Here is a 23,086-nt window from a genome sequence, read left to right on the forward strand (position 1 = left end):
AGGGCTACTCTCAATGAAAAACGCAGTTACAATCAATTTAGACATCCTATGGGTTAATGGCATTACTGACTCAATGGACGTGAGTCTGAGTGAACTCCGGGAGTTGGTGATGGACAGGGAGGCCTGGTGTGTTGCTATTCATGGGGTCACAAAGAGTCGGACATGACTGAGCGACTGAACTGAACTGATGGGTTAATGACCTTGTGAACTGATATTAAATGCTTAAATAGTTTCTTGGTTTACTTAAAGTTTTGATAATGTCTCAACATGTAGAACTGTAAGAACCTTAAACTATTTTGCATGATGTTTTCTAATCTTTCATATTTTGATTTTATAGAATTTGGCTTTTGATTCCCATATCAGTAGGTCATCCTCAATGGGTTCAAATTTTACTGTCCTCTACTTACCTGTGTCTATATGTAAATTGAAAAATGAAACCAGAGTCATACACTAAAGCCAAATGTTACCATCACCTTGCTTCCCACCTGCTGGTTTGTGGTCCATTAAAGTGTTAAGATACTGATTTTTTTCCTTCAATCCTCTGTGCAGCTATGCAGGACCCAGACAGGCCCAGACCCTAGATCAGAAGCCTAAGGCCAGAAGCAACCTTGTCTGTTCACCCAAAATGCAATGAAAACACTTTCATTTCCTATGTGTAGCACCACAATAAAAAGTCCATGATGCACCACCCTAAATAGCACTGCTTAAAGATTCTACCTTGTTCCTCTTTTATTGAATTTGGCATATTCTGACTCTGGAAACATAAAAAATATTGTTTTGTTGGCATATTGGTAAAGGAAGCTAAGCTTTCCTTTGAGTTTGAATTCAAAGAATTCCAAAAACTCCAAAATTTACTTTCTTTTCCAGTATTGAGATAAAATATTTTCACTTGTCTCTTTCCCTTGAAAATTATTTTTATATTCTTTTACTCCCTCTTAGGAAAATGAATTTTAGCAAGTGTTGGCTGTGGAAAAAATTGTGAATTTTCAGGGTAGAGCGTATGATACATGACTCATTAACGAGACTCCTTGTAACACGGAGATGTGAGAAATGTTGCAGAGATAACACAACCTGGCCCTTGGAAAATTTGTAAGGGACACTGTAGAAAGAGGGGAACTTCTTTCCGTGATGATGCCAATGAACTACCAAGAACCTGCCTGTTACTCTCATTAGCAATCGTTATTCACCACTTCAGATTTTAAATTGCAGAGAGCAAATTCTTATATAGAGTGCCTGATGAACTATGGAATGAGGTTCGTGACATTGTACAGGAGACAGGGATCAAGACCATCCCCATGGAAAAGAAATACAAAAAAGCAAAATGGCTGTCTGGGGAGGCCTTACAAATAGCTGTGAAAAGAAGAGAAGCAAAAAGCAAAGGAGAAAAGGAAAGATATAAGCATCTGAATGCAGAGCTCCAAAGAATAGCAAGAAGAGATAAGAAAGCCTTCCTCAGCGATCAGTGCAAAGAAATAGAGGAAAACAACAGAATGGGAAAGACTAGAGATCTCTTCAAGAAAATTAGAGATACCAAGGGAACATTTCATGCAAAGATGGGCTCGATAAAGGACAGAAATGGTATGGACCTAACAGAAGCAGAAGATATTAAGAAGAGGTGGCAAGAATACACAGAAGAACTGTACAAAAAAGATATTCACGACCCAGATAATCACAATAGTGTGATCACTGACCTAGAGCCAGACATCCTGGAATATGAAGTCAAGTGGGCCTTAGGAAGCATCACTACGAACAAAGCTAGTGGAGGTGATGGAATTCCAGTTGAGCTATTTCAAATCCTGAAAGATGATGCTGTGAAAGTGCTGCACTCAATATGTCAGCACATTTGGAAAACTCAGCAGTGGCCACAGGATTGGAAAAGGTCAGTTTTCATTCCAATCCCAAAGAAAGGCAATGCCAACGAATGCTCAAACTACAGCACAATTGCACTCATCTCACATGCTAATAAAGTAATGCTCAAAATTCTCCAAGCCAGGCTTCAGCAATACATGAACCGTGAACTTCCTGATTTTCAAGCTGGTTTTAGAAAAGGCAGAGGAACCAGAGATCAAATTGCCAACATCTGCTGGATCATGGAAAAAGCAAGAGAGTTCCAGAAAAACATCTATTTCTGCTTTATTGACTATGCCAAAGCCTTTGACTGTGTGGATCACAATAAACTGTGGAAAATTCTGAAAGAGATGGGTATACCAGACCACCTGACCTGCTTCTTGAGGAAACTGTATGCAGGTCAGGAAGCAACAGTTAGAACTGGACACAGAACAACAGACTGGTTCCAAATTGGGAAAGGAGTGTATTGTCAAGGCTGTATATTGTCACCCTGCTTATTTAACTTATATGCAGAGTACATCATGAGAAACGCTGGACTGGAAGAAACACAAGCTGGAATCAAGATTGCCGGGAGAAATATCAATAACCTCAGACATGCAGGTGACACCACCCTTAAGGCAGAAAGTGAAGAGGATCTAAAAAGCCTCTTGATGAAAGTGAAAGTGGAGAGTGAAAAAGTTGGCTTAAAGCTCAACATTCAGAAAACAAAGATCATGGCATCCGGTCCCATCACTTCAGGGGAAATAGATGGGGAAACAGTGGAAACATGTCAGACTTTATTTTTGGGGGCTCCAAAATCACTGCAGATGGTGACTGTAGCCATGAAATTAAAAGACACTTACTCCTTGGAAGGAAAGTTATGACCAATCTAGACAGCATATTAAACAGCAGAGACATTACTTTGCCAACAAAGGTCCATCTAGTCAAGGCTATGGTTTTTCCTGTGGTCATGTATGGATGTCAGAGTTGGACTGTGAAGAAAGCTGAGTGCCGAAGAATTGATGCTTTTGAACTGCGGTGTTGGAGAAGACTCCTGAGAGTCCCTTGGACTGCAAGGAGATCCAACCAGTCCATTCTGAAGGAGATCAGCCCTGGGATTTCTTTGGAGGGAATGATGCTGAAGCCGAAACTCCAGCACTTTGGCCACCTCATGCGAAGAGCTGACTCATTGGAAAAGACTCTGATGCTGGGAGGGATTGGGGGCAGGAGGAGAAGGGAACGACAGAGAATGAGATGGCTGGATGGCATCACTGACTCGATGGACGTGAGTCTGAGTGAACTCCGGGAGTTGGTGATGGACAGGGAGGCCTGGCGTGCTGCGATTCATGGGGTCGCAAAGAGTCAGACAGGACTGAGCGACTAAACTGAACTGAAATTCTTATATAGGTGCTCTCATGTTGCAACTTAATGTTGACACAGGAAACACCATTTTATGGCAAGCACTTAACCTCAATAGAGTCTGTGCCCAGTTTCCATGAAGATTTCTTGGAAATCTTATCCATGAGCCAGGATAAAGTAATTGAGTATCAATAGTACCAGAAATCTGGCAATTTGTTGGCTAAAGTTTAAATTTTTCAACTGATCAATTGCTTCAAGATGCTTGCTTTCAAAGGATAACATTTTTTATTTTATTAACAATAACCAGTTAGATACAAGCTCAAAACTCTGCTCTGTTTCTGATGGCAGGACAGGAAGCTTTTCAGAGCACTTGTTTTTCCTAAACTAGAATATTCCTTTGAATCTCACACTAAGTGCTGCCTTCTTCCTTGTGAGGTCAGCACTGCCTCTATCTCAGAATACAGGTAGGTCAACGAAAACACTCTCATGTATTTTCAAACATCATGGGATCTTTGAAGTGAAAACTCTTATAAATAGTTGAAAGCGCTATTATTAGAAGTCTTTTTGGAAGTTTTACCATTTTGGTCAGAACTAAAATACCTGCTGAAGAAAGAGATTACAAGGCTGTGGAGAGCCAGAATCAAATGGTTTAGAGCAGCTGGCACACTGCTTATGCTTCACTGTGCTGGATGGACACCTTCCAAAATGGGCAAAAGAAACAGAGTTTAAAAGCATGCTGCAAGTTTGAGCTGAGAAGTGTTTAATTCAGGGGAAAAAAACAAACTTGTATTTGTAGAATTCAAATTAATGACTGCTGTAGTAAAGAGTTTTCAACCAGGAGATAAACAAATATTCGCTGATTTTTAAATTATGCATAAAATTGACCCTTATTGACGCCAGTTGTTTTTGTTTCAGTCACTAAGTCGTGTCTGACCCTTTGCAACCCCATGGACTGCAGCACACAGGATCCTCTGTCTTCCATTGGTCTCCCAGAGTTTGCTCAAATTCATGTCCATTGAGTCAGTGATGCCATCCAACCATCCCATCCTTTGTTACCTGCCTCTCCTCCTGCCCTCAATCTTTCCTATCAAGGTCTTTTTCAGTGAGTTATCTCTTCACATCAGGTGGTCAAAGTATTGGAGTTTCAGCTTCAACAGCGGTCCTTCCAATGAATATTCAGGACTGACTTCCTTTAGGATTGACAGGTTTGATCTCCATACAGTCCATGGGATTCTCAACAGTCTTCTCCAGCACCACAGTTCAAAAGCATCAATTCTTTGGTGCTCAGCCTTCTTATGGTCCAACACTCACATCCATATATGACTACTGGGAAAACCATAGCTTTGACTATACAGACCTTTGTCAACAACATGATGTCTCTGCTTTCTGATACATTGTCTAGGTTTGTCATAACTTTTCTTCCAAGAAGCAAGTGTCTTTTAATTTCATAACTGCAATCACCATGCTCAGTGATTTGGGAGTCCCCAAAATAAAATCTGTCACTGTTTCCACATTTTCCCCATCTATTTGCCATCTATTTACTTTGGCCCCCTGATGTGAAGACTTGACTCACTGGAAAAAACCCTGATTCTGGGAAAGATTGAAGGCAGGGGGAGAAGGGGATGATAGAGGATGAGATGGTTGGATGGCATCACTGACTCAATGGACATGAGTTTGAGCAAGCTCTGGGAGTTAGTGATGGACAGGGAAGCCTGGCATGCTGCAGTCCTTGGGGTTGTGAAGAGTCAGACACAACTGAGAGACTGAACTGAATTGAACTGATTTGCCATGAAGTGATGGGACCAGATGTCATGATCTTAGTTTTTTGAATGTTGAGTTTTAAGCCAGCTTTTACACTCTCCTCTTTCATCTTCATCAAGAGGCTCTTTAGTTCCTCCTCACTTTCTGCCATTGGAGTGGTATCATCTACATATCTGAGGTTGTTAATATTTCTCCCAGAAATCTTGATTCCAGCATGTGCTTCATCCAGCCCAGTATTTTGCATGATGCTCTCCATATAAGTTAAATAAGCAGGGAGACAATATACAGTCTTGAAATACTCTTTTCCCAATTTTGAATCAGTCCGTTGTTCCATGTCCAGTTTTAACTGTTGCTTCTTGACCTGCATACAAGTTTATCAGGAGACAGATAAGGTAGTATGGTATTCCCATCTCTTTAAGAAATTTCCACAGTTTGTTGTGATCCACACAGTCAAAGGCTTCAGCATACTCAGTGAAGCAGAAGTAGGTGTTTTTCTGGAACTCCTTTGCTTTTTCTGTGATCCAGTGGATGTTGGCAACTTGATCTCTGCTTCCTCTGCCTTTTCAAAATCCAGGTTGTACACCTGGAATTTCTCCTTTCATGAACTGTTGAAGCCTAGCTTGGAGGATTTTGAGCATTACCTTGCTAGCATGTGAAATCAGCTCAATTGTAAGGTATTTTGAACATTCTTTGGCATTGCCCTTTTTTGGGATTGAAATGAAAACAGACCTTTTCCAATCCTGTAGCCATTGCTGAGTTTTCCAAATTTCCTGACATATTGAATGCAGCACTTTAACAGCATCATCTTTTAGGATTTTAAATAGTTCAGCTGGAATTCCATCACTTCCACTAGCTTTGTTCATAGTAATGCTTCCTAAGGCCGACTTGACTTCACACTCTAGGATATCTGGCTCTAGGTGAGCAATCACATCATGTGTTATCCAAGTCATTAAGACCTTTTTTGTGTAGACATCCCATAAATGTCTGAGACATTTTTTGGCAATCCCAAGCAAAGAACTCTTGATTCAATGAGCCAAAGAAATGGAAAGAGATCCATGGTATACAGGTGGGTAGTAATGAACTGGGTGTGGAGCTGGTTTCTGAGAATCTGGCATCCTACTGATTTGCTCTCAGAATTTGCTATGCCTCACTCCCAGCTATTTCTGATCTGTGTAGCAGAGCTGAATTCTGCCTACAGTTTAGATTATAAAGAAAATAAGTGATATCAATTCATTTCAATATAGGATTGCTTTTTTTTCTTTCTTCCAGAGAGAGTCAAGCTTCCTAGGAATATGGCACTGATACATAAAATTTTTCCAAAGGAGCCTACTATTTTGTAAGTGTTCAATAAATATTAAAAACAGGAGTAACCTAATGACCTAATGTACAATCCTATAGAGTCCTTCAACTTAAGGAGCTGATAATTCTCATAAATTGAAATGTCAGCTGTGTAATAGTTTAATACCATAGCAAGGACCCAAACTAGTAAGCAGAAGGCCTATGTTCTCATCCTAGCTCTGCTACTGAAAGCTCTATAAATGCAGACAAGTCACAAACTTTTCAATAGCCAATGTACCTACTTATGAATCCCTAATTTCTCAGATTTACTGTAATAATCCGACAATGTTCTTTTAAAATTGGAAGGCCCTATAAATTGAACATCTGTGTAAGATGTGATGGTATTCTCATATCTTAGTTAACATGACTTCATAGATATAACGTAATAAACTGTATAATAATTAAATATTTATTGAATATAGCACTCATTTTAACTCTTAATCCAACTTAGAAAATATTACTTTGAGTCATCATCATGGGTAAAGAATTCACAAGGCAGATATTCCTCATCCTCAAAGTAGTCATAATCTAACAAAGGTGACAGACCCAGCTATAACCACTCATTTATTTGGCAAATATTTGCTGAATTCCTACTAGATGACAGGCACAAATACAAAAAGGTGCTGTACCATGACATCAAGAAGCTTGTATTTCAGTAAGAAAGGGAAACTTCTTTTTTTTAATCTGTGAATTATTCTGTACGATACATGAATGCTTTAATGGAAGTGTGCATAACAGTTTAAGAGTAGAAGTGGGAAGGGAACAATGGGGACGACAAGAAGGCACTAAAATATGATGACTAGTACAATTGATGAAGAGCTCAAGATAAAATTTATGTTAAAACCCCACCTATGTGACCTTTTCCAAGTTACGTGGTTCCTCTATTAGTTTCTAGATAGGTAAAATGGGCGGGGGGAACGTATTATCTTCCTCACAGGGCTTCTTTGTGAAATAAATGAGACGATGCAGAAAATAGTATCACACCTAGTGCATGATAAGTGCTTAACAAATGTTTAATTATTGTTATCACATTTATGTCCCATCTTTATTCTCTCTGAATGCCTAATAAAATGTTATACACATAACTGGTTCTCTAAATTCTTAGCTACAGCCCTACAGAGTCATTATTATGAATGTTAATCTAAAGGATTATCATCATAAATATCTATTCCAACAACAGAACACTGAAGAGGTAATTTCTGTTTAGTAAATTAATACCATCCACTTACTTTCTTAGTCATTTGATTTTTTTCTTCTATGAGCAGAATGAAGAAAAAATAAATCAGAAACAAAATATACATATTGATAAATCATGAACTGGGGGGTTCTAATGAATGGAATCTGACTTAAGCCAGATAAATCTATTCATTATGATAATCACTATATATTTTTGTTTAAAAAGCTCATGTATACTTTTTTGGAAGTTTCCATCATAGTTATTTTAAGTTATTGCAATTTTGTAGGCTCTTGGGAGATAACTGAAGGATTCTATACACATACACACAAAAAATGAGGATCTGAAAAAATCATTTATCTAAAGTGAGAGGTAGGATTCAAGAGGAAGAAATGAGGTATGCATTGTTCTATTAAAAATTAAAAGCCAAAAAACTGTTCTATACATCAGTGTCTCGTTTGCTGTCTCGTATACATGGTTATTGTTACCATCTTTCTAAATTCCATATATATGTGTTAGTATACTGTATTGGTGTTTTTTTCCTGGCTTACTTCACTCTGTAGAATAGGCTCCAGTTTCATCCACCTCATTAGAACTGATTCAAATGTATTCTTTTTAATGGCCGAGTAATACTCCATTATGTATATGTACCACAGCTTTCTTATCCATTCATCTGCTGGTGGACATCTAGGTTGCTTCCATGTCATGGACTCTGTGGGAGAGGGAGAGGGTGGGATGATTTGGGAGAATGGCATTGAAACATGTATAATATCATATATGAAACGAGTCGCCAGTCCAGGTTTGATGCGCGATACTGGATGCTTGGGGCTGGTGCACTGGGACGACCCAGAGGGATGGTACAGGGAGGGAGGAGGGTTCAGGATGGGGAACATGTGTATACCTGTGGCGGATTCATGTTGGTATACGGCAAAACCAATACAATATTGTAAAGTTAAAAAATAAAATAAAATAATTTAAAAAATAAAAATAAAAAATAAAAGCCAGCTCTCCTCTACTGGGGAAATTAACCAAATATATTTCTTTTACTATATTATTAGCCAAAGTGAGATAAGAAACCTCTTGATTTTAAAGCTTTAAGATACATTTGATTTTCTAAAAGGACAGTCTGAATTCTTTATGTTGATATAAATTTAAAAATATAAATGACTCAGTTACTCAAGCAAAAACATTAATCTCGATTTTTGAAAGACCCAAAAAGCTGTCCAGTTTATATTTTTATGACAAATAAAAAATAGCATTCAACTGACTTTTTTTTCCATATGCATCTATTTTTTTTCCTCCAGTTTTTTTGAGATATAATTGACATATAGCATTGTATTGGTTTTAGGTGTACAACACAATGATTTGATACATGTATATATTGTGAAACAATTACCACAATAAGTTGAGTTCATATTCATCACCTCACAAAGTTACAGACTGATTTTTCTTGTGGCTAGAAGTTTTAAGATCTTACTCTTGTGGCCACTTTCATATACATGATACAGTATTGTTAGCTATAGTCACCATGCTGTGCATTACACTCCAGAACTTATTCAACCGGCTTTATTTTTTGCTTCTGATCACTCTTTCTTTTCCCTTTCCTCTCTCCTTTCTCTTCCGCTCCATCCTTCCCTCTTTTCTTTCATCCTTTCTATTCTTCCTCTCTTTCTTTTTTCCTTTCTCTTTATCCCTACCTTTCACTTTTTTTTTCTTTATATAGCCAGGGACCAGGATCTTTCCTAAGTGCTGGCAAAGAAACAGTGAATAAGATAGACATGATTCCTTCCTCAGAGCTTACTATCTTCTATGGAACACTGTTAATTTAATGAGTGTTTTTATTACAACATTAGAAGTGTGATAGTCAGGCAGGTACAGTGTAGGACGAGCACATTGCTGTGCAATGTTTAATTCATGAACAAGAAACAGCTCATTATCCAAGATTTTCAAAGTTGCTTTACAATATACTATGTAGGTATTTATGTATAAGTATATAAAAACAAAAATACAACATAAGCGGACTTTGACTCACAGTATCCCAGGGGGATTAGGTTTAAGCATCTTGGCTCACTTTAATAGGCTTAATCCTCTTCGCCAGACATTTATAAGATAAAGGAACAAATTAAAAAAGGTTAAAGACAAAAAAAACACCCTTTTGTATCTATGTGGGGATAACCTGAAACTTTTTGAGTAATGCCTAATCTTTCTAAAGAAATGTCACTGCACACATTTGGATGTCTGGAACTAGTCTGGATTTTCAAGTCTCAAAGTATCAGTTATGACCTAATAAGACCTATGCCATCTGTTTTCTTCTTGCTTGGAGAAGCTTTTTTTAGTTTACTCTAGAAGGACATATTTTAAATATATTTCTTCCCACACAAATTTATATGTAGGTTGGCAAGCTTTCGCAAAGGTCAACGCTTCTGACTTCATCATAAGTCAGAAGTGTTTTTTTTTCCTATAGTATAATCACCAATGACTGTTTTTCAAAGGCTTTTTATAGGTTTTGATCCTGACCAATTAGAAAATAAAGCCTTACATGGACTGATTAGTTCTGAACAAACAAACCTCTTGCCATAAAATATCAACACTTCTTAAAGGGTAACACATCAGCAATTACTAATTTACTGTGCCTACTTGTCTTCTGGGAAGATGGCGGCTGGCCAGGCAGGAATATCCAGGCTTGTTTGAAAGCTCACTCCGGTTGCCTAGCAAATCTCCTGTCATGGGAGTCGGGCAGCCCAGCCTCTGCAGATCCTGAGCTCCCAGCAGACACCCTCCTTCTCTCAGGTTGAGATCCAAGAACAAATGTTTTTTAAATAAAACAATAGTTTCTCCTTTTCTGTAATCAGCCCATATACATTTTTGACACAGAGCATTATGAAGTTTGAAATGGGGGGAAAGTAATATTTCTAGATCAATAGAGTTTCATGACCAATTTCTATATAATACCAGCACAAGACATTTAAGCAGAATGCTTTTTTTTTTCAAGATGGATAGCAAAACTAAATTTTCCAAAAACTCAAATTATATCCATAGAATATATATGTAAAACTAACAGCAGGTACTAGATATCTTGTTGGAGCAAAAGCCTTTGCAAATTCTCAGTCATCCATAGAACATTAAACATCCATCATTTTCCAAAGTTCTGTCATGACTGTAACTCTTCAACCATTTTTAGAAAAAAACAAACCTTAGAATAACATCATTAAAAGCAACCCTAGGTCAGCATGGCCACCAGTATGTATCATAATGCAGAGTCAAGTCTCTACATTCATAGAGACATAATATATTAATAGTACTATCTTGCAGCTATACTATTAGAATGTCCAAAATGCAAAAGATATATTTTTTTGGACAAATCTACTTTTCTAGTACAGAATGCTAATCAACGACACACTTTCTGTTTCCCCCTTCCTTTCTCTCTCTCCCTCTCCCTTCCCCTCCCCTCTATCTCTATTGTGCAATTTCAAGAAGGTTCTGGAAGCAGCTTGGTGATGGAAAAATACTGTCTGAGAGTCAGGGCACTTGAGTCTAGACTCTTCTCAGACACCACCTGGTTGCATAGCTTTACTTTTCTGCACTTCAGTTTCCTCATCTGAAAAAGGACAAGATTGGCCAAGGTAATTTTAGGATCTCTCCTGGTTCCAACATTTTATATCTTGGCTCTAGTATAAACTGAAGAGAATCAGCAGCCACTATGAGTTGGAAAAATAAGAGTAAAGGTCTAAACAATGTCAAATCTTGGAATTTTGTTTAAATGCAGAAAATATCTGTGGCAGGAATCTCATCTTGCTCCTCCGCCCAGCACCTGCTAGGGTCCAGGCAAGGCTGTGCATGTTGGACAAACTGGTGACACAGGACTGGAGGAGGTTTTGTGTTTTGCTGAAGGGGAAAGAAGGAGAAGACTCCAGGAAGAGAATTAAATAGAGATGATGTCTCCCTAAGTACTCCTCTAAGAAAGAGGTGTCAATCTATGGACTGGGATTGGTCAGGTGGGGGCTAACAGAGGATGAGTCCCTGCTGCTTCTGTGTCTGCCTGCTAAGTGGGCCCCAGGGAGGGCAGTGCATTCTTACTACTATGGACAGATGTGTGGGGAAGCAGACTCTGCTGCTGGGCTTTGGCAGACTTAGGAGAGCTAGAAGACAGCACCGTGGCTCCTCTAGTGAAAGGCATATTTGGACTATAATAGTAATAATTTACCTTTATTACTGGAAAAGGAAATGGCAACCCACTTCAGTATTCTTGCCTGGAGAATCCCATGGACAGCGGAGCCTGGCAGGCTACCATCCATGGGGTCACAAGATTTGGACACAACTTAGCGACTACCACCACCACCACAACCTTTACTACAGTTTATAACTTATAGCATCTTAGAGTTTTTGTCTTATTCAGTTAGTTCAGTCACTCAGTCATGTCTGACTCTGCGACCCCATGAACTGCAGCATGCCAGGCCTCCCTGTCCATCAACAACTCCTGGAGTTCACACAAACTCATGTCCATCGAGTCGGTGATGCCATCCAGCCATCTCATCCTCTGTTGTCCCCTTCTCCTCCCACCTTCAATCTTTCCCAGCATCAGGGTCTTTTCAAATGAGTTACCTTTTCACATCAGATGGCCAAGTATTGGAGTTTCAGCTTCAGCATCAGTCCTTCCAATGAACACCCAGGACTGATCTCCTTTAGGATGGACTGGTTGGAACTCCTTGGAGTCCAAGGGACTCTCAAGAGTCTCCTCCAACACCACAGTTCAAAAGCATCAATTCTTTGGTCCTCAGCTTTCTTTATAGTCCAACTCTCACATCCATACATGACTACTGGAAAAACCATAGCTTTGACTAGACAGACTTTTGTTGACAAAGTAATGTCTCTGCTTTTTAATATGCTGTCTAGGTTGCTCATAACTTCCCTTCCAAGGAAGAAGCGTCTTTTTATTTCATGGCTGCAATCACCATCTGAAGTGATTTTGGAGCCCAGAAAAATAAAGTCAGCCACTGTTTCCACTGTTTCCCCATCTATTTCCCATGAAGTGATGGGACCAGATGCCATGATCTTCATTTTCTGAATGTTGAGCTTCAAGCCAACTTTTTCACTCTCCTCTTTCACTTTCATCAAGAGGCTCTTTAGTTCTTCTTCACTTTCTGCCATAAGGGAGGTGTCATCTGCATATCTGAGGTTATTGATATTTCTCCCGGCAATCTTGATTCCAGCTGTGCTTCTTCCAGCCCAGCGTTTCTCATGATGTATTCTGCATATAAGTTAAATAAGCAGGGTGACAATAAACAGCCTTGACATACTCCTTTTCCTATTTGGAACCAGTCTGTTGTTCCATGTCCGGTTCTGTTGCTTCCTGACCTGCACATACAGGTTTCTCAAGAGGCAGGTCAGGTTGGTCCCGTATTCCCATCTCTTTCAGAATTTTCCACAGTTTATTGTGGTCTATACAGTCAAAGGCTTTAGCATAGTCAATAAAGCAGAAATAGATGTTTTTCTGGAACTCTCTTGCTTTTTCGATGATCCAGTAGATTTTGGCAATTTGATCTCTGGTTCCTCTGCTTTTGCTAAAACCAGCTTGAACATCTGGAAATTCACGGTTCGCATATTGCTGAAGCCTGGCTTGGAGAATTTTGAGCATTACTTTACTAGCATGTGAGATGAGTGCAATTGTGCAGTTGTTTGAGCATTCTTTGGCATTGCCTTTTCTTGGGATTGGAATGAAAACTGACATTTTTCGGTCCTGTGGCCACTGCTGAGTTTTCCAAATGTGCTGGCATATTGAGTGCAGCACTTTCAAAGCATCATCTTTTAGGATTTGAAGTAGCTCAACTGGAATTTCATCACCTCAACTAGCTTTGTTCATAGTGATGCTTTCTAAGGCCCACTTGGCTTCACATTCCAGGATGTCTGGCTCTAGGTGAGTGATCACACCATCATCATTATCTGGGTCATGAAGATCTTTTTTGTACAGTTATTCTGTGTATTCTTGCCACCTTTTCTTAATATCTTCTGCTTCTGTTAGGTCCATACCATTTATGTCCTTTATTGTGCCCATCTTTGCATGAAATGTTCCCTTGGTATCTCTAATTTTTTTGCAGAGATCTCTGGGTTTTCCCATTCTATTGTTTTCCTCTATTTCTTTGCATTGATCACTGAGGAAGGCTTTCTTATCTCTCTTTGCTATTCTTTGGAACTCTGCATTCAGATGCTTATATCTTTCCTTTTCTCCTTTGCCTTTAGCATCTCTTCTTTTCACAGCTATTTGTAAGGCCTCCTCAGACAGCCATTTTGCTTTTTTGCATTTCTTTTTCTTAGGGATGGTCTTGATCCCTGTCTCCTGTACAATGTCACGAACCTCCATCCATAGTTCATCATTCACTCTGTCTATCAGATATAGTCCCTTAAATACATCTTTGAATAATGTGCCTCTTGTAACTGACTGTGTTTTTCTCCGTGCTTTGACTGCTAGAAAGTTCAGAGCCTCGTCTGCAGCCTGGCTCTCAGGTTGCTATATGTTTTTGTACAGGTGTGCACTGCACCACTCAGGGGATGCTATGTTCCCTTCTGAGTAGGTGTCAGAACCATTTAATCAAGGCAGAAGAAACAATCCATTAGTCATGCTTATTATTCTTTCCCCCTACCTCCAACGGATCATCCTAGTCTTTGCACTGTATGACCCAGACATTCCTCAACCACATCCTGTTCTCCTCAACCTGCTGCAGCTGCTACAGTTCACCTCCTCCCTGTATTCTACATTTGCAGTAGCTTCCCAGCAGCTCCAGACATGTATAAAAAAGCAAAAGATTTTTTTTCCTCTCCTGGATGGCTCAAGAATTATGTGAATAAATTTCAGTCTCACTCAGACTCTTGAGAATCCCTTGGACTGCAAGGAGATCCAACCAGTCCATCCTAAAGGAGATCAGTCCTGGGTGTTCTGGAGGGACTGATGCTAAAGCTGAAACTCCAGTACTTTGGCCACCTCATGCGAAGAGTTGACTCATTGGAAAAGACTCTGATGCTGGGAGGGATTGGGGGCAGGAGGAGAAGGGGATGACAGAGGATGAGATGGCTGGATGGCATCACCAACTCAATGGACATGAGTCTGGGTGAACTCTGGGAGTTGGTGGTGGACAGGGAGGCCTAGCGTGCTGCGATTCATGGGGTCGCAGAGTCGGACACGACTGAGCGACTGAACTGAACTGAATGCTTTGAATAGCTCACTATTACACACTGACAGGACAAAACCCAAGATCTGCATCCAGGCTTACAAAGGCCTCCCTAATCTGGCCCCTGTCCACCTCTCCAGTTCACGTCCTGTAATCCCCAGCTCTGTTCTCCACTCACAGAGGTGCTTGTAGTTCCTCACACACCCACTGTGCCATGCCTCATCACCATTTCAGATATTGTTCCACCTGCTTCACTTGTATTTCTCCTCATCTGCCTCAAGAAAATCTACTACTGTCTCCCCTAAAAGACTACATTTTGGAGGCAGTGTGTTAGTCACTCAGTCATGTGTGACTCCATGGACTAAAGCCCACCAAGCTCCTCTGTCCATGGGATTCTCCAGGCAAGAATACTGGAGTGGGCTGCCATTCCCTTCTCCAGTTGGAAGCAGAGTCTGTGTCTAATTGGTCTTGTTTTCCCAGTTCCTAGCAAGACAAGGGTTGGGGAGTAAGAGGGACAAATTACTATATATAAAATAAATAAGCCACAAGGATATATAGCACAACACAGGAAACATACCCAATATTTTATAATAACTACAAGTGGAATATAACCTTTAAAAATTGTGAAACTATTTTGACCCCTTGAAGCTCATATAATAACGTACATCAACTATACCTCATTAAAACCAAACATTGGAATTTTTTAGACATTTTTAAAATGTCTTGGAATTCTGAAACATCAAGGTTGGGAAACTGTCACACTGAGATTTCAGGATACCAACTCTGTATCTATAATTGTAACCTGAACCCAGCAGGCAAAGAGTTAACAATCATGCATGGCACCCCTAAGTTCATGGGGAACTCTTACTATCTTTAAGATAGATCCCACCTCCTCTTCCTCCAAATGTACTGGAGGCAGAATTAAACTGACCTAGTGATGTTAATAATAATTAAATACAGCTATATTCAGGAACTCTATTAGAATTAGTCTTTAATAAGCCTAAAGGTAATAATAAATGTTGCTCTGAGAAAGCAAATGAGTTCAAGATATTTAGGCTTGTGTCCTTACACACAGATCGTAAGTCCTGATATCTGGGGTCTGTATTAAATGTGGAGCTTCCGATATTTGAGTAATGACAATGAACTATGACTAGCCAAGAAAAAAAAAATGCAATAACTGGAATAGGCTTTGGGGGCTGGAAAAAAATCCATGCATTATTTCCCAGTAGGCTGGGCTTTTAAGGCCAGCAATCAAGTGATCTGAGGCTGGCACACTACTGGCTGGTGAGTCTAGGCAGCAACTCGTATCTGATGCATATGACTGGGTAGTAAGCAGTATCTGAGGCTTCACATGCTAGCAAGTCCAGGTACTGAGATAGTATTTCCTTGTGTTCTCTTGCCATGTCAGCAATATTTTCCATCCCGATGCTTCTCTAAATCACATTTGTTTAGTTCCTATGGCACTGAAATGACCACATTCTTGAAACTTTGGTGCCCTCCACAAAATTAATTAGACTGTAAACAGAAATTCTGACAAAGTGGTACATCTCACACTGTGATGGAATTCACAGTGCAGGTGGGAGCATATGCCATGAAAGGAAAAGGACAATCACTCTCACTTCAAGAAAAACATCAGTTATTGGATCACTACAGCTACAAAGACTGTGTACTAGGTATTATGTGCCTCGGATAGCGATTTGCAGAATAGTTTCCAAATCCTGGTAGTATGTTGGCCATTTAACTTCAGTGCACAATATTGGGGCTTTTGCAACTGAGAGGCTGACAGAAACAAGCCTGGAGAGAAGCTGCCTCACTGCCTGCAGAGGGGCCTAGAGGAAAACCTCCCTTAGAACAGTGCAGATGCCAGTGGGAAAGACCGTCACTCCCTAATCACTGAGCTTTACTTACCTGGCCAGAGAAGACATGATATAAGAGGAAGTCTCTCTGCATCTGTTTGGAGACCCCTCAGCCTTCCACCATGCCCATACAGAAATGCTCTGTCATACACACCGGGACCAGCACGATGGCCCGGCCCAGTGCCTAAGAAGGCGGGCAGGAATGCACGGGGGCAGGAGAAGAAATGCCCGCAGGCACAACTCATCCAGCACTGAGAAAGATCTTGGCCTTTTTCTCTGAATCCCCTGTTGGCTTCTGTGTTGCCGATACATTAGGCGCACATCTGGGGAAGTACTTCTACCGTATCAAGAGCCATGTGGTTATTAATAATGAATTAACTCAGAATGCTTGCGGCTTTGTTCCATTCTGCACAATAACACCTAAAAGGCAATGCCAAATTAAAAAGTTCTATACTCCTCACTGCAATCATGCCATGAGACTTTCTTCTGCTGATTTTAGATCCCCATACTCTGCAAATAAAAAATGGGCAACGATTTCCTGCAGACCTCTACCATCCTAGAGTTAGGGCATACCCGTGACAGAGGGATTGTTTTTGGTATGTCTGTAATTCTGCGTTGGTCTGTAGGTCCTTAATCCACTGTAGGATGCTACACACCCATACAAGCCCCTGGGTACTGCCCTTCACATTTAAAGCTTTGATTTACTGACAGATATGTAAACCCTGATGTATCTAGGCAGCTCCTGTCAACCACATGTGTACTGAAACACAGATTACATAGAAGTGCAAATTATTGCAGCTGAGATCAGCACTAACTGAAACTTAGAATAACAGTCCCCTTTAAACTTTCTTGAAAAACTGGTCACATGAACTCCAGTGACTTTTGTTTCATGGTCTGTTTTGTGTGTATTTTGTATAGTCTATCGAGATATCTGTCCTTTCCTCGTGCTAGGAACTTTTCATAAGCAGAGGTTCAGGAAGTTAAGGAAAGGAGCCTCGTTATAGAGGAGCACAAAGCGTATACTGATGTGAGAGCGTGTCCCCCTGATGGGTCTGCAGGCTCTAGGTATGTCCTGAGCTATACTCAGCAGCCAGCATCTGTATGCATCTATATTCGAGGAGGGATGGCACAGGTCAGTTAACCACCTTTTTTTTGTATTTAGATCTAGGAAGCAAACTTCAAGGTCAATATTTGGGCTCTTGGACTAAATACTATGTGTGAAACTTGACTAAAACACCAACTATCTGAAGTTGCCACCAAGTTGTGTGTATGGCAGAGATTTTTCCCCCCAAATATATGCAAGGAACTTGAATATTGCAGTTCCTTTATTATATATCCATGAGATGTATTGTTTTATTTACAGGACTTACTTTGTACTGTAGCACATATCTATAATAAAAAAATGCATGCATAGATAAAGCCAGCCAGTCCAAAAGTACCTAGTGAAAGTATGTAGATGATACTTCCAGTAAAACCATCTCATTTCTTCCTAACAGCCTGAGCTTCTTAGCTGTCTGAGGTCCCTAACATAAAGTGATGCTTGTAGGACATGAGTTTAAAATGTAAGACAATACTATGTCTCTCCATCCTGTTATAACAGCAGCAATTAAATTCACAACTAACAGAAATCAGAAAATGCCAGGAGTTAATGTACTGGATCAAATTGCCAACATCCACTGGATCATTGAAAAAGCAAGAGAGTTCCAGAAAAACATCTATTTCTGCTTTATTGACTATGCCAAAGCCTTTGACTGTATGGATCACAATAAACTGGAAAATTCTGAAAGAGATGGGAATACCAGACCACCTGACCTGCCTCTTGAGAAACCTATATGCAGGTCAGGAAGCAACAGTTAGAACTGGACATGGAACAACAGACTGGTTCCAAATAGGAAAAGGAGTACATCAAGGCTGTATATTGTCACCCTGCTTATTTAACTTCTATGCAGAGTACATCATGAGAAATGCTGGGCTGGAAGAAGCACAAGCTGGAATCAAGATTGCCAGGAGAAATATCAATAACCTCAGATATGCAGATGACACCACCCTTATGGCAGAAAGTGAAGAGGAACTAAAAAGCCTCTTGATGAAAGTGAAAGTGGAGAGTGAAAAAGTTGGCTTAAAGCTCAACATTCAGAAAACGAAGATCATGGCACCCAGTCCCATCACTTCATGGGAAATAGCTGGGGAAACAGTGGAAACAGTGACAGACTTTATTTTGGGGGGCTCCAAAATCACTACAGATGGTGACTGCAGCCATGAAATTAAAAGACATTTACTCCTCGGAAGAAAAGTTATGACTAACCTAGACTGCATATTGAAAAGCAGAGACATTACTTTGCCAACAAAGGTCCGTCTAGTCAAGGCTATGGTTTTTCCAGTGGTCATGTATGGATGTGAGAGTTGGACTGTGAAGAAAGCTGAGCGCTGAAGAATTGATGCTTTTGAACTGTGGTGTTGGAGAAGACTCCTGAGAGTCCCTTGGACTGCAAGGAGATCCAACCAGTCCATTCTAAAGGAGATCAACCCTGGGATTTCTTTGGAAGGAATGATGCTAAAGCTGAAAGTCCAGTACTTTGGCCAGCTCATGCGAAGAGTTGACTCATTGGAAAAGACTGATGCTGGGAGGGATTGGGGGCATGAGGAGAAGGGGACAACAGAGGATGAGATGGCTGGATGGCATCACTGACTTGATGGACGTGAGTTTGAGTGAACTCCAGGAGATGGTGATGGACAGCGAGGCCTGGTGTGCTGTGATTCATGGGGTCGCAGACAGTCGGACACAACTGAGCGACTGAACTGAACTGAACTGAACTGAATGTACTGAAAAAGACTGTTAACCCTCTTTGGTTTTATAAACAAATATGATATATGTCTCTCTGTATAAACATGTACATCCTAATCAAATATGTGGGTAGAACATATATAGGTCCCATAAACATGTACGTAGAAAAGAGTTAAAAGCAAAACTTATTTGACCATCCTATCAGACTAGAAAGTAAACAGTTGGTGTTTCCTCAGGAAATTTTTCAGGAGGATAAAGTAAGAAGTACCACCAATATAGCATGTTTTTGCTTGCAGAAGGGATCAGCTATCTGTGCGTCTTGGGGCAGACAGCCAATCTACTTTTTTCTCCAAAACTGAAGGAGTTCTTGAGGGAAGGAAACAGCTCTGCACATCCTGTAAAGGTATGTCCACTTCAGGTAGTATCTGACCAGAACTGGTAACAAAAAGAATTTAGCAGTAACAAATTTGTATGTGGTTAACCGGAATTACTAAGTGGCTAAAACAATTAAGCTGAAGTACAAAAACACATTTTTCATGTGAGTTTTCCCTTGATCTTCACTCCTCCCTTATTTGTTTAACCATTCTACGAGCATATGCTAGTCACTAATGATGCATAGATGAATTCAACACAGTCGCTACCTGCAAGGTGCTCCCAGGGTAGTGAAGGAAACAGCCATATAAACAGGTAATTATGAAACAATGTGTTAAGTAACAATGATATGCACAGAGTATTATGAAAATAGAGAGGTAACTCATTCAGGGCCAAGACACCTCACCTTCTGAGGAGGGAGAGAGCTGCATACAGAGGGAGAAGCAGGAGTGAAAACAGGTGACCCCAAAAAGTATACATACATGCATATATGCATATATGTGAAGAGTAACCGTAAGCAATTGGTGTTACTAGAGTTTAAAGCTCAAATAGTAAGAAGGAAAAAAGATAAGGCTAAAGAATTAGAGCATCATTGATAAAGGATCCATTTCCCCCAAATTAAACAGTATTTGCTTTAGTCTGAAAGGAACCAGGAAACAGTGAAGGGTCTTAATCAGGAAGGTAGCAAGGGCCAATATGTGTTTTGCCAACATCACCACAGCTGGCAATTGTGTGGAGGACAGATCTGAAAGGTGCGAGGGACAGAGACGTGGACAGCATTATCACAGTAAAGGCAGGAGAGTCTCAAAGGATGCAATCACAGAATGAGAAGGCAGTGAAACCCTACAGCATACCAACGCTTAGAGGCTAGGTAAAGAACTCCAGTGGACTTTAATAACCATCTTCCTTGGCTAGAGGAGCTTCTTCCCTTTAAAAAAAAAACGTTTTATTTTGTATTGGGGTATAGCTGATAACCGGGAGGATGGCAGGGCAACCCACTCCAGTATTCTTGCCTAGGGAACCCCATGGATGGAGGAGCTGGTGAGCTGCAGTCCAGAGGGTCGCAAAGAGTCGGACACGACTAAAGCGACTAAGCACCGCACAGACAGCAGAGCTGATTAAACGGTTCCCAGTCGGTGCTAGTGGCAAAGAATCTGTCTGCCAACACAGGAGACACAAGAGATGCAGAATTCTTGCCTGGAGAATCCCCACGGGCAGAGGAGCCTGGCAGGCCACAGTCTACGGGGTTGCAAAGAGTCGGACACGACTGAGGCAACGTAGCGTGCACGCATACTGATTAACAGTGTTGGAATAGTTTCGGGTGGACAGCAAAGGAACTCAGCCATACATATGCATGCATTCATTCTCCCCCAGACTCCGCTTTTATCCAGGCTGACACATAACACTGAGCAGAGTTCCATGTGCAGAGTTCTATGCTGTAGGTGGGGAGATTATTCTTGATTTGGGCAGTGTGCACACCTACATCCTGGTTATCCCATGATTAGATTGGTGTTCAAAAAAAAAAAAAGCAAATGGTTTCATATGTGTATTTCGAACATACTCACTTGACTTCAGATTTATTTCATCCTCAGCAAAACTGTGCCAGTATGCAATTTTAATAAAGTTGGAGTATGAAACGCATATTTCTTATTAGATGGCACTAAAGCTACAAAGAGTGTTCTTGATGGTTAAATTACCTTACAGTGGAGGGAGAAAGAGCACAGCAAACAACTGCCTTTCCTCTGTTCCATGCTGGGTTATTTTATTCTTAGAGCCCGTGCACCGTCCAGGACAGAACAAGTACCTGGTCGTGTGCCCGCTGTACGTGCCAAGAACTGTTGTATCTACTCTGTGTGAAGCTGGATCACTTAGATAACAGTTGTTTTTCTTGATGTGGGTGATCTCACCCACTCCAATGACTTCAACCACCAGCTGCACACAGATGAATTCCAAATCTTTCCCTCTCTCCTGAGCTCTGGAGCCTTACCCATAATTGCCAACGAGACACTGTGGATTTCCTCCAACAACCTCCCACTTCAAATGCACAAAAGTAAGCCTGTTATCCTTCTTGTACACCTCTTCCTTCTTCTATAGTCACTATCTCCAAGAATGACCCTAAAATTTGCTCAGTTACCCAGGTCAGCTCAGATTCTTCTTTCTCCTATACTAACTGTATACCCACCTAATCCTACAGAATCTAATTATTCTGATCAATGGGCTTCATCTCCTCTTTTCTACTTCTCATCCTCTGTCCTCTCCCAGCCTTGTGGTCCCTCACCCAACCAATCCTATCTCCAGGGCTTGATCATATTATTCCTTAAAGGTGTAAAATGGTTTTAACGGATTCCCATTGCCTTTTGAAAATTCTAGCTACTTCGAGGTCACAAGTCCCTCTATGACGTGGCTCCTGCCTAACTCCACAACGATGTATCTCATCTGTAGCTCCACCCTCAGGTGCCCCACTCATGTACACCCTGAGGCCCTGGTTGCAGCAGACTCCTGCACTCAGAGGATCTTACAGGCCACGCTGGTTTATGCCTTAAGGCTGTTCCTTCTTAGACCATGTCCTGTTTACCCCTGCTCCATCCAGGCAGAAGCCTTCCTGTATTCGTGCTTCAGTTTATGTATTTCATCTTCCAGAAAACATTCTAATCACCCCTGTATATCCCCCTTTGTGTCTCCATTATTGTCTACACCATCGTCTACAAAAACACTTAGAACATCGTATCATGCTAATTGTATCACATATTTGACTCTTTCTATAATAATGCAAGCTTTTTGAAGAGAAGAACTTTTTAATACTCATCTTTGCATCCCAGGAGCCTAGTTTGATTCCTGGCGCTCCCTTAACTGATGTTTATTGACACCAAAGCAGTTTTTAAAAACTGTATTCAGATGAATACATTTTTCTCTTTCCTTTAATTAGTCATTTTGTAGCCAAAATATGGGGCTGGGGACTGACTTAGTATGGTGATTGCAGAGACTGAGGTCAAAGTCCAACTCTAAATGCAGATGTCTGATAGAGCACCTAGATAGCATATTGAAAAGCAGAGACATTACTTTGCCAACAAAGGTCCGTCTAGTCAAGGCTATGGTTTTTCCAGTGATCATGTATGGATGTGAGAGTTGGACTGTGAAAAACGCTGAACACCGAAGAATTGATGCTTTTGAACTGTGGTGTTGGAGAAGACTCTTGAGAGTCCCTTGGACTGCAAGGAGATCCAACCAGTCCATTCTGAAGGAGATCGGCCCTGGGATTTCTTTGGAAGGAATGATGCTAAAGCTGAAACTCCAGTACTTTGGCAACTTCATGCGAAGAGTTGACTCATTGAAAAAGGCTCTGATGCTGGGAGGGATTGGGGGCAGGAGGAGAAGGGGATGACAGAGGATGAGATGGCTGGATGGCATCACTGACTCAATGGACGTGAGTCTTAGTGAACTCCGGGAGTTG

General features: G+C 40.7%; 1 protein-coding gene across 3 annotated transcripts in view; it reads right to left on the reverse strand.

Moving 5' to 3' along the window:
• The window catches only part of SYNPO2 (synaptopodin 2), a 204,637-nt gene that overhangs the window by 152,817 nt on the left and 28,734 nt on the right, over positions 1–23,086 (reverse strand). The window contains exon 1 of one of the 3 annotated variants that reach the window (XM_070790791.1): positions 8,011–8,112. The exons of the other annotated variants lie outside the window; for them this stretch is intronic. Within the exon in view, the coding sequence (XP_070646892.1) occupies positions 8,011–8,097 (87 nt within the window). The 5' untranslated portion in view covers positions 8,098–8,112. Of the gene's footprint in view, positions 1–8,010; positions 8,113–23,086 lie in introns of those variants that run through there. 3 annotated transcript variants of the gene reach the window in all.

Source organism: Bos indicus, chromosome 6 (assembly GCF_029378745.1).
Source record: "Bos indicus isolate NIAB-ARS_2022 breed Sahiwal x Tharparkar chromosome 6, NIAB-ARS_B.indTharparkar_mat_pri_1.0, whole genome shotgun sequence".
NCBI classification, from domain to species: domain Eukaryota; kingdom Metazoa; phylum Chordata; class Mammalia; order Artiodactyla; family Bovidae; genus Bos; species Bos indicus.